Genomic DNA, 12,500 nt, shown 5'->3' on the forward strand with positions numbered 1-12,500 from the left:
GAACCCTCAGCCTCTACATCCTCCACGACAACCGGCGGCAACAACATCAACAACAACAACAACAGGAGCCACAACAACAACATGAAGATGATGATGGTGGTGGTGGCGGTGGTGGTGTCGCAGCAACAGCGACGCCACCTCATCGTCCAGAAGTCCCGGCGTTTTCCTCCACCTCCTCGTCCACCTCCTCCTCCTCCTTCAGCGTGATCCCCGGGCGACACCGATCGGCGTTTCTTCTCCTCCGCTGCGGTGATGGCGGCGGCGGCGACGACGATGATGATGATGATGTTGGTTGTGGCGGCCGTGGCAGGCGGGCCGTGCACCAGGCCGTGGCGAGGATGGCGCCCGGCGTGGCGGCGATCGCCGCCGCGACGAGGACGCACGGCAAGGAGGGGCGTCATGGCCACCAGCAGCAACAGCAGCAGCACCAGCAGCACCAGCAGCAGCACCAGCAGCAGCACCACCAGCACCAGCAGCAGTACCCCCAGCAGCAGCAGCAGCAGACGAGAGGCGGCAGAGAGAGAGCACAGGAGGAGGCACGGAGTATGAGAGCCCTCCCTTCCAGCCTCGGTGAGTGTCTGTGTGTGTTTGTGTGTGTCTGTGTGTGTGTCTGTGTGTGTGTGTCTGTATGTGTGTGTGTGTGTCTGTGTGTGTGTGTCTGTGGGAGCGTGGCGGTGAGGTGTGGGAAGCTGTAAGCCCCAGGCTACTTTGGGCCCGCCTTCCCATCAACCGGAGGCGAGGAGTGGTGGTCGTGGTTACTTATGCCCCCACCGAAGATGAACATCCGTGGAGGGATGCAGGCAAAGCCGATGAGTCAGATGCCTTCTATGACCTCCTGTCACAGGTGCTGGCTAAAGTGGCCCCTCGGGATAGAGTCATCATGTTGGGTGACTTCAATGCCCGAGTTGGTCATGATACTGGCACCTGGTCTGGAGTGATTGGAGGGCATGGGCCAGATCAGCTCAATAACAACGGTAGGAGGCTGCTAGATTTTTGTGCAGCCCATGGGCTTGTAATTACCAACACGCTGTTCCGGCATCGGTGCATCCACACAACATCACGGATGCATGCCGGGTCCAAGCAAGAACATCTGCTGGACTACATAGTGACGGACCAGCGAATGCGAGCCCATGTCCTTGACACCAGGACCTACCGTGGAGCTGATCTGCCCTCTGACCATCGACTAGTCATCTGTAAGATGCGCCTGCCATTCTTCCAACCCGGTGGTGGGTGTACACCCAGGACCCCATTCCAACATAAAGTGGCCTGGTCTCAGTTATCTGATGAAAGTTGCAAGCGAGAATTTCATCATCGCTTGCGGCTGGGATTGGCATCGTCCCCGACTCCTCCTGATGTCGAGGCTAAATGGGCGAGGTTTAGGACTGTGACTCATGCAGCTGCAATGGCTGCTTTGGGTACGCGGTCCAGACCTCCCCAGAGACCCTGGCTGACAGAGGAGGTGTTCAGGATGGTTGAGAAAAAGCGACAGGCCCACTGGCATCAGCTACAGAATCCCACGTCAGAGAATGAGGAGGCTTACCGCAGCCTTCGCTCGGAGGTTCGGAGAGCCGTGAGGCGCTGCAAGGATGGGTGGTGGTCGCGGGTTGCTGAGGAGATGGAGTCTGCCTCAGTGGCCCGTGATCACAAATCTCTATTTAACTCCATCAAAAAAGTAACCTGCAGCGCCACACCTATTACCATCATTAGGGGAAAAAACGGTGATCCAATCTCCGACCCCCAGGAACAGGTTCGCAGATTTGCTGAGCATTTCTGTGAGGTCCTGGGGGAGGGAAAATCCCTCAGCCAGGAAAACATCGTGGCACAAAGTGAGGATGACCCTGCTGAGGCTGCGGTGCCTCAAATATTGGAAGAAGTCACCCCCTGTGAGTGGCTGGCTGAGGTGCCATCTGCTGAGGAAGTATTGAAGGCGATCCGGAGTCTGAGACCAGGAAAGGCAGCGGGCAGAGATGATCTCCCAAGCGAAATGCTGAGGGAGGGTGGCGTTTGTGCACAGACTGCCCTATATGACATCATAACAACAGTCTGGACCATTGGACGGGTTCCGCAGGATTGGAAGGATGCCCTGGTGGTCCCCCTTTTTAAGAAGGGGGACCGCACAGACTGTAACAACTGCAGGGGCATCTCACTCCTCAGTGTGCCGGGAAAGGTCCTGGCAAGGATTATTCAGCATCGCCTTGCCAGGCACGCTGAGGAGAGGCTTGCGGAGCCCCAATGCGGTTTCAGGAAAGGGCGGTCCTGCACAGATGCCATATTTTCTGTCCGTCTGCTACAGCAGAGGTGTAGGGAATTCCAACACGACCTACATCTCTGCTTTATTGACCTGGTCAAGGCCTATGATACCATCAGTAGGCCTGGGCTCTGGGTCGTTCTTCGTGCTTTTGGAGTACCTGACCCTCTGCTCACGATCATTAAGGACCTTCATGATGGTGAGCGGGCCCGGGTAAAACTACGTGGCCGGGAGTCAGAGCTATTCCCTGTACACCTTGGGGTGCGACAGGGATGTCCTCTGGCTCCCACATTATTTAACATCTATTTTGACCACGTAGTTCGTGAAGCCTTCAATAGCTGTACCGGGGGAATCTCCATATGGTACAGATATAATGGGAGGCTGATCGATGCCCGGGTGCGGTCAAGGGATGGCTCCCTATTGCTCAACCACGTTATGTATGCTGATGATTTGGTAATAGCTACTCAGTCAGAGGAGGAGTTGGAGACGCTGCTGCTGAGACTGGAGCGTGTCACTAAGAGGTGGGGCCTTACCATCAGCCCCACCAAAACTAAGCACCTGCCTGGGTATTTTGTACCATCGGACACTCCACCCCCACAACTCCCGATCGGTGATGGGGCAGTTGTGGAGAGAGTGGAGAGTTTCCCATACCTGGGCAGTGTGCTTATGACTGGCTCCAGTTTAACAGCAGAGGTCTCACTCCGAATCAGTCGAGCGGCAATATCTTTTCATCGGTTGCGTAACGCTGTGTGGAAGCTACCTGGTCTGTCGCTCCGCACTAAGCTTCAGGTCTTCTTGGCCACGGTCATTCCCTCCCTTCTCTACACTTGCGAAACGTGGACCCCCCTAATGGAACATCTTCGCCGGTTAGAAACATTTAGGCTGGCCTGCCTACGATCCATCCTGGGTTTAACCAGACTGGATTGTGTGAGGAGCTCACAAATCCTTGAAAGATCTGGGCAAGGTCCCATCGGTGAGCTCCTCCGGCGGGCCAGGCTGCGATGGCTGGGTCATGTAGCCCGCATGCCCAGCCACCGCATGCCGAAACAGCTTTTGTTCGGCCGGATTGAGGGGGCAAAGCGGGCGCGGCACAGGCTAGAGAAGAGATGGAGTGATGTGGTACAGGAGGACGTGGAGCTGAGTGGACTTGCCGATGACTGGTACCAGCGGTGTCAAGATCGGCCTCTGTGGAGGAGGCTCGTGAAGGATGCTACTGGGCAGTTGGAGGTAGTCGCCCTCCAACAACAACGGAGGGCGGAGGAGCGACGCTCACAACAACGAGCGGAGCGCCGGGTGGCTAAAGCACAGCAGGTTGGCACAGTAGGGGGCACAGGTGGTGCATCAGCCAGTCATCTCAGTCAGTCGACCCGTGGCACCTAGGTCTGCCCTGTGACCTCCTGCCAGCGGGCGTTCGACACTTCACGTGGCCTCAGGGTGCACATAGCCTGGCACAAGCGTCGTGGTGACGTCACCGCCACTTAGTGGCGAATGGCGGTTGTTGTTGTTGTGTGTCTGTGGGTGTGTCTGTGTGTGTGTCTGTGTGTGTGTCTGTGTGTGTCTGTGTGTGTGTCTGTGTGTGTGACTGTGTGTGTGACTGTGTGTATGTCTGTCTGTGTGTGTGTGTGTGACTGTCTGTGTGTCTGGACAGTGCTGTGGGGGGAGGGCCAATTCCGATTGGTTCCTCCCCTCATGGCATCTGTGACCACCACAGGGGCTAAACGGGGGTTCTGGACGGGTGCGAGGGGCTCGTAACCCCTCCACCTTCAAAAAATTACCACTAAACTACGACTTAAACTTAAATATGTAACTAATAAGCTTGTGCCGGAGGCCCCGGGGGGACAGGCGTCTATGACGTCTCCTGGCCAAACCCCAATTGGCGGAGCCAGGAGATTGAATCTCAACCCTCGGGGCTCCTCCAGAAACAATGAAAAGCCACTACGGGTGGCCACGTGGAATGTTCGAACGCTCACCGCGGAGGAGAGGCTGCCACTCCTCTGTCGGGAGCTGGACCGGTACTGCCTGGATCTCTGCGGCATTCAGGAGGTCCGGTGGACCGGCTCTGGCTCCTGCCACCATGAGGGGTGGGGACAGTCCTCTACTCGGGGCAGCAGACTGCCAAACAACAGGGTGTGGCTCTTCTTCTGAACAAAAGAATGAAGGGGGCGTGGGAGCGTGGCGGTGAGGTGTGGGAAGCTGTAAGCCCCAGGCTACTTTGGGCTCGCCTTCCCGTCAACCGGAGGCGAGGAATGGTGGTCGTGGTTACTTATGCCCCCACCGAAGACGAACATCCGTGGAGGGATGCAGGCAAGGCCGATGAGTCAGATGCCTTCTATGACCTCCTGTCACAGGTGCTGGCTAAAGTGGCCCCTCGGGATAGAGTCATCTGAAAACTGAAAAAAAACCCAGCAAGAAGAAAAAAATTATTGCCGTGGTCTTCGCACCTGACGACGATGATTGCTTCTTGGTGTTGCAGTCAAAACGTCGCGAGAATTTCATCGTTTTGAATTTTTATTATTTTATTGTTTCCCTATCTAACGTGGTGGTGACTTTACCGAAAGAACCAAGAATAATTATTTTTGTTGTTTTATATTTTTATTATTTTATTGTTTCCCTATCTAACGTGGTGGTGACTTTACCGAAAGAACCAAGAATAATAATTTTTGTTGTTTTATATTTTTTTTATTTTATTGTTTCCCTATCTAACGTGGTGGTGACTTTACCGAAAGAACCAAGAATAATAATTTTTGTTGTTTTATATTTTTATTATTTTATTGTTTCCCTATCTAACGTGGTGGTGACTTTACCCAAAGAACCAAGAATAATAATTTTTGTTTTATATTTTTATTATTTTATTGTTTCCCTATCTAACGTGGTGGTGACTTTACCAAAAGAACCAAGAATTATAATTTTATTGTTTTATATTTTTATTATTTTATTGTTTCCCTATCTAACGTGGTGGTGACTTTACCGAAAGAACCAAGAATAATAATTTTATTGTTTTATAGTTTTATTATTTTATTGTTTCCCAATCTAACGTGGTGGTGACTTTACTGAAAGAACCAAGAATAATAATTTTATTGTTTTATATTTTTATTATTTCCCTTCTCACATGGTGACTTTACCGAAAGAACCAAGAATAATAATTCGTATTGTTTTATATTTTTATTATTTTATTGTTTCCCTATCTAACGTGGTGATGACTTTACCCAAAGAACCAAGAATAATAATTGTATTGTTTTATATTTGTATTATTTTATTGTTTCCCTATCTAACGTGGTGGTGACTTTACCGAAAGAACCAAGAATAATAATTTTACTGTTTTATATTTTTATTATTTTATTATTTCCCTATCTAACGTCGTGGTGACTTTACCGAAAGAACCAAGAATAATAATTTGATTGTTTTATATTTTTATTATTTTATTGTTTCCCTATCTAACGTGGTGATGACTTTACCGAAAGAACCAAGAATAACAATTGTATTGTTTTATATTTTTATTATTTCCCTTCTCACGTGGTGACTTTACCGAAAGAACCAAGAATAATAATTCGTATTGCTTGATATTTTTATTATTTCACTGTTTCCCTATTCCAACGTGGTGGTTACCTTACCGAAAGAACCAAGAATAATAATAATAATTCGTATTGTTGTATATATTTTTATTATTTCACTGTTTCCCTATTCCAACGTGGTGGTGACCTTACCGAAAGAACCAAGAATATTTAATCCCCTTGCAGTGACGAAAGCTTCAAATCGAAATCTGAAGTCGCTTGTGAGCTAAGGGGCCTGTCCCTTGCTCCCTCGTTCGATGCGGCGATGGGCACAGCTGTCGATCGATCGAGGGGTCGATTTCGAACCCCGCGGCGAGAACGGCACCGCGTTTGCAACCGCTTTGCCGTTACTTATCGCCGATGAAGGACTCGGGAGTGTCGTCCTACCATCTCGTGGAGTCCCTGGCCACGTGATGATATCCTACGAGGCGGCAGTGGGGGGGGGGCGGGGTCGCAGAAAGCCGATGTATTACTAATGAACCCCGATGGTCCGGATCGAAATGAGGGATTTCGACGGGATCATTGTGGGGGCAAGAGTCTGTTACAGGGTATAGGTGCGGTGATCTTTGTCTTTGTGGGGAGCGGTGGTGCAGTGATTAGTGCACTGCCACATGAACCCGGTAACCTGAGTATAATTCCTTCTAACCAAGAAGGCTTCACCAACTTGTCCACCTCCACCACTACCACCCTCACCACCTCCCATCACCTCCGCCATCACAACCACCTCCATCACCTCCACCACCTCCACCACCTCCATCACCTCCACCATCACAATCACCTCCACCACCTCCACCACCTCCATCACCATCGCTTCCACCATCACAACCACCTCCATCACCTCCATCACCTCCATCACCTCAACCACCTCCATCACCTCCATCACCACCACCACCTCCATCACCTCCACCATTACCACCTCCACCACCTGAACCACCACCTCCATTACCTCCACCACCTCAACCACCACCACCTCCATCACCTCAACCACCTCCACCACCATCACCACCTCCACCACCTCCATCACCACCACCTCCACCACCCCCACCACCACCTCCATCACCACCACCACCTCCATCACCTCCACCACCTGAACCACCACCGCCTCCACCACCTCCACCACCCCCACCACCTCCATCACCACCTCCACCACCTCCACCACCCCCCCCCCATCACCACCACCTCCATCACCTCCACCACCTTCACCACCACCTCCACCACACCCCCATCACCACCATCACCTCCATCACCACCACCACCTCAACCACCACTACCCCCCACCACCACCACCTCCATCACCTCCACCATCACAACCACCACCACCACCTCAACCACCTCCACCACTACCACCCTCACCACCTCCATCACCTCCACCACCTCAACCACCACCACCTCCACCACCTGAACCACCACCACCTCCATCACCACCTCCTCCATCACCACCACCTCAACCACCACCACCACCACCACCCCCCTCCCCCGCCCCCCTCCCCCAGGCTATGAGTTGACCTTCACGCTGCTGAATCCAGACCCGAGGCGTCTGGAGGTGTCCTGGGACATGGCGGCCGCGGTCGAGGCTCACCTGAGGCCCTTTCTCGACAAAGTCACTCACCTGGCGGACTTCACCGTCAGCTCACAGGTTCCATCCACTGCTGGACGGGAGAGAGACGAGAGACTCCCCCCTCCCTCCCTCCCTCCCTCCCCCAGACCCTGGGAGATGTTGACTACCTCGCCTGGTTTACAGGAGGTCGTGGGTTCGATCCCAGACCCTGGGAGATGTTGACTACCTCGCCTGGTACGCAGGAGGTCGTGGGTTCGATTACCCTGAGAGATGTTGACTACCTCGCCTGGTATACAGGAGGTCTGTGTCTCTCTCATCATCATCACGGTGACTATGAGATGTTGACTACCTCGCCTGGTACGCAGGAGGTCGTGGGCTCGATTACCCTGAGAGATGTTGACTACCTTGCCTGGTATACGGGAGGTCTGTGTCTCTATCATCATCATCATCGACAAAGTCACTCACCTGGCAGACTTCACCGTCAGCTCACAGGTTCCATCCACTGCTGGACGGGAGAGAGACTCCCCCCTCCCTCCCTCCCCCAGACCCTGGGAGATGTTGACTACCTCGCCTGGTTTACAGGAGGTCGTGGGTTCGATCCCAGACCCTGGGAGATGTTGACTACCTCGCCTGGTACGCAGGAGGTCGTGGGTTCGATTACCCTGAGAGATGTTGACTACCTCGCCTGGTATACAGGAGGTCTGTGTCTCTCTCATCATCATCACGGTGACTATGAGATGTTGACTACCTCGCCTGGTACGCAGGAGGTCGTGGGCTCGATTACCCTGAGAGATGTTGACTACCTTGCCTGGTATACGGGAGGTCTGTGTCTCTATCATCATCATCATCGACAAAGTCACTCACCTGGCAGACTTCACCGTCAGCTCACAGGTTCCATCCACTGCTGGACGGGAGAGAGACTCCCCCCCCTCCCTCCCTCCCCCAGACCCTGGGAGATGTTGACTACCTCGCCTGGTCTACAGGAGGTCGTGGGTTCGATTAGCCTGAGAGATGTTGACTACCTCCCCTGGTCTACAGGAGGTCCCGTGGGATCGATTAGCCTGAGAGATGTTGACTACCTCGCCTGGTCTACAGGAGGTCGTGGGCTCGATTACACTGAGAGATGTTGACTACCTCGCCTGGTACACAGGAGGTCGTGAGTTCGATTAGCCTGAGAGATGTTGACTACCTCGCCTGGTACGCAGGAGGTCGTGGGTTCGATTAGCTTGAGAGATGTTGACTACCTCGCCTGGTCTACAGGAGGTCGTGGGTTCGATTACCCTGTGAGATGTTGACTACCTCGCCTGGTATACAGGAGGTCGTGGGTTCGATTAGCCTGAGAGATGTTGACTACCTCTCCTGGTATACAGGAGGTCGTGGGTTCGATTACCCTGAGAGATGTTGACTACCTCGCCTGGTATACAGGAGGTCTGTGTCTCTCTCATCATCATCACGGTGGCTATGAGATGTTGACTACCTCGCCTGGTACGCAGGAGGTCGTGGGCTCGATTAGCCTGAGAGATGTTGACTACCTCGCCTGGTCTACAGGAGGTCTGTGTCTCTCTCATCATCATCATCATCATCACGGTGGCTATGAGATGTTGACTACCTCGCCTGGTCTACAGGAGGTCGTGGGTTCGATTACTCTGAGAGATGTTGACTACCTCGCCTGGTACACAGGAGGTCGTGGGCTCGATTAGCCTGAGAGATGTTGGCTACCTCGCCTGGTCTACAGGAGGTCCCGTGGGATCGATTAGCCTGAGAGATGTTGACTACCTCGCCTGGTGTACAGGAGGTCGTGGGTTCGATTACCCTGAGAGATGTTGACTACCTCGCCTGGTATACAGGTGGTCGTGGGCTCGATTACCCTGAGAGATGTTGACTACCTCGCCAGGTACGCAGGAGGTCGTGGGTTCTATTACCCTGAGAGATGTTGACTACCTCGCCTGGTACGCAGGAGGTCGTGGGCTCGATTAGCCTGAGAGATGTTGACTACCTCGCCTGGTCTACAGGAGGTCTGTCTCTATCATCATCATCATCATCACGGTGGCTATGAGATGTTGACTACCTCGCCATGTATACAGGAGGTCGTGGGTTCGATCCAGACCCTGAGAGATGTTGACTACCTCGCCTGGTACGCAGGAGGTCGTGGGCTCGATTAGCCTGAGAAATGTTGACTACCTCGCCTGGTCTACAGGAGGTCGTGGGTTCGATTACCCTGAGAGATGTTGACTACCTCGCCTGGTCTACAGGAGGTCGTGGGTTCCATTACTCTGAGAGATGTTGACTACCTCGCCTGGTATACAGGAGGTCGTGGGTTCGATTAGCCTGAGAGATGTTGACTACCTCGCCTGGTCTACAGGAGGTCGTGGGTTCGATTAGCCTGGGAGATGTTGACTACCTCGCCTGGTATACAGGAGGTCGTGGGTTCGATTAGCCTGAGAGATGTTGACTACCTCGCCTGGTATACAGGAGGTCGTGGGTTCGATTAGCCTGGGAGATGTTGACTACCTCGCCTGGTATACAGGAGGTCGTGAGTTCAATTACCCTGAGAGATGTTGACTACCTCGCCTGGTACGCAGGAGGTCGTGGGTTCGATTACCCTGAGAGATGTTGACTACCTCGCCTGGTACGCAGGAGGTCTGTGTCTCTTTCATCATCATCACGGTAACTATGAGATGTTGACTACCTCGCCTGGTATACAGGAGGTCGTGGGTTCTATCCAGACCCTGGGAGAAGTGACACAGTGAGTGATTGAAACAGTGGGTGACACAGTGGGTGAGTGACTCAGTGAGTGACACAGTGGGTGACACAGTGGGTGACACAGTGGGTGACACAGTGAGTGACACAGTGAGTGAGTGACACAGTGGGTGACACAGTGAGTGACACAGTGGGTGACACAGTGGGTGACACAGTGGGTGACACAGTGAGTGACACAGTGAGTGGGTGACACAGTGGGTGACACAGTGAGTGAGTGACACAGTGAGTGAGTGACACAGTGGGTGACACAGTGAGTGACACAGTGAGTGAGTGACACAGTGAGTGACACAGTGGGTGACACAGTGGGTGACACAGTGGGTGCCACAGTGGGTGACACAGTGGGTGACACAGTGGGTGCCACAGTGGGTGACACAGTGAGTGAGTGACACAGTGAGTGACACAGTGGGTGGGTGACACAGTGGGTGACACAGTGGGTGACACAGTGGGTGACTCAGTGAGTGACACAGTGGGTGACTCAGTGAGTAACTCAGTGAGTGAGTGACACAGTGAGTGACTCAGTGGGTGACACAGTGGGTGACATAGTGAGTGACACAGTGAGTGACACAGTGAGTGAGTGACACAGTGAGTGACACAGTGAGTGACACAGTGAGTGACACAGTGGGTGACACAGTGGGTGAGTGACTCAGTGGGTGACACAGTGGGTGACAGTGAGTGACACAGTGGGTGACTCAGTGAGTGACACAGTGAGTGACACAGTGGGTGACACAGTGGGTGACACAGTGAGTGACTCAGTGAGTTCACTCCACAGGTTCTGCACTACGCAGGGCTGGGAGTGCGGCCCAGGTTGCACCGCGAGAGTGGAGCCTTCCTCTTGCCTGAGAGCAGCCTCCCTCACCTCATTAACCCCATGGAGGCCAGGCTGGGTGAGTGGGTGGGTGGGTGAGTGGGTGGGTGGGTGAGTGGGTGAGTGGGTGAGTGAGTGAGTGGGTCAGTGGGTGGGTGGGTGAGTGGGTGGGTGGGTGGGTGAGTGGGTGAGTGGGTGAGTGAGTGAGTGGGTGGGTGGGTGAGTGAGTGAGTGGGTGGGTGGGTCAGTGAGTGGGTGGGTCAGTGGGTGGGTGGGTGAGTGGGTGGGTGGGTGAGTGGGTGAGTGGGTGAGTGAGTGAGTGGGTGGGTGGGTGGGTGAGTGAGTGAGTGGGTGGGTGGGTCAGTGAGTGGGTGGGTCAGTGGGTGGGTGGGTGAGTGGGTGGGTGTGTGGGTGAGTGAGTGGGTGAGTGGGTGGGTCAGTGGGTGGGTGGGTGAGTGGGTGGGTGGGTGAGTGAGTGAGTGGGTGGGTGGGTCAGTGGGTGGGTGGGTGAGTGGGTGGGTGGGTGAGTGAGTGAGTGGGTGGGTGGGTCAGTGGGTGGGTGGGTGAGTGAGTGAGTGGGTGGGTGGGTGAGTGGGTGGGTGGGTGACTGACTGAGTGAGTGAGTGGGTGGGTGGGTGAGTGAGTAAGTGGGTGAGTGGGTGGTTGAGTGAGTGGGTGACTGACTGAGTAAGTGGGTGAGTGAGTGGGTGAGTGAGTGGGTGACTGAGTGAGTGACTGAGTGGGTGAGTGATCATGGTGGTGACGGTGATAGTGATTGTCCTCCCTCTATCCCCCCCCTCCCCCCAGGCTCCCCGGCATCTCCGATGCCCGTGCTGCACTTCCTGCTCTACGTGACTGAGCCCTCATTCACTCCCCTCCACCTCCTCACCACGGGGGGCCGCGTGGCCCCCCACAACGCCTTCCTCATCCCCAGATGGGGAGGCATCATGGTGAGCTGGGGGGTGGTGAGCTGTGTGGTGGTGGTGAGCTGTGTGGTGAGCTGGGGGGTTGTGGTGAGCTGTGTGGTGGTGGTGAGCTGTGTGGTGAGCTGTGTGGTGGTGGTGGTGGTGATGGTGGAGGGTGAGGTGAGGGGGTGGTGGTGGTGGGGGGTGGGGTGAGGGAGTGGTGGTGGTGAGCTGTGGTGAGCTGTGTGGTGGTGGTGAGCTGTGGTGAGCTGTGTGGTGGTGGTGAGCTGTGTGGTGGTGGTGGTGAGCTGTGGTGGTGGTGGTGGTGAGCTGTGTGGTGGTGGTGGTGAGCTGTGTGGTGGTGGTGGTGAGCTGTGGTGGTGGTGGTGGTGAGCTGTGTGGTGGTGGTGGTGGTGAGCTGTGTGGTGGTGGTGAGCTGTGTGGTGGTGAGCTGTGTGGTGGTGGTGAGCTGTGTGGTGGTGAGCTGTGTGGTGGTGGTGAGCTGTGGTGGTGGTGGTGGTGGTGGTGGTGAGCTGTGTGGTGATGATGGTGCTGTGTGGTGGTGGTGGTGAGCTGTGTGGTGGTGGTGGTGAGCTGTGTGGTGGTGGTGGTGAGCTGTGGTGGTGGTGGTGGTGGTGGTGAGCTGTGTGGTGGTGGTGGTGAGCTGTGTGGT

General features: G+C 54.3%; 1 protein-coding gene across 1 annotated transcript in view; it reads left to right on the plus strand.

Annotated features, from left to right (window-relative positions):
- PIGS (phosphatidylinositol glycan anchor biosynthesis class S) overlaps positions 1 to 12,500 on the plus strand; it is a 41,685-nt gene that overhangs the window by 15,802 nt on the left and 13,383 nt on the right. The window contains exons 5-8 of the mRNA XM_076056635.1: positions 1 to 570; positions 7,293 to 7,435; positions 10,887 to 11,001; positions 11,730 to 11,872. The exon at positions 1 to 570 is cut by the window's left edge and continues 45 nt beyond it. Of these exons, the coding sequence (XP_075912750.1) occupies positions 1 to 570; positions 7,293 to 7,435; positions 10,887 to 11,001; positions 11,730 to 11,872 (971 nt within the window). The remainder of the gene's footprint in view (positions 571 to 7,292; positions 7,436 to 10,886; positions 11,002 to 11,729; positions 11,873 to 12,500) is intronic.

The sequence above is a fragment of the Petromyzon marinus genome, chromosome 77 (genome assembly GCF_048934315.1).
Source record: "Petromyzon marinus isolate PM22_M1 ecotype Great Lakes invasive population chromosome 77, UKy_Petmar_22M1.pri1.0, whole genome shotgun sequence".
NCBI lineage: Eukaryota > Metazoa > Chordata > Hyperoartia > Petromyzontiformes > Petromyzontidae > Petromyzon > Petromyzon marinus.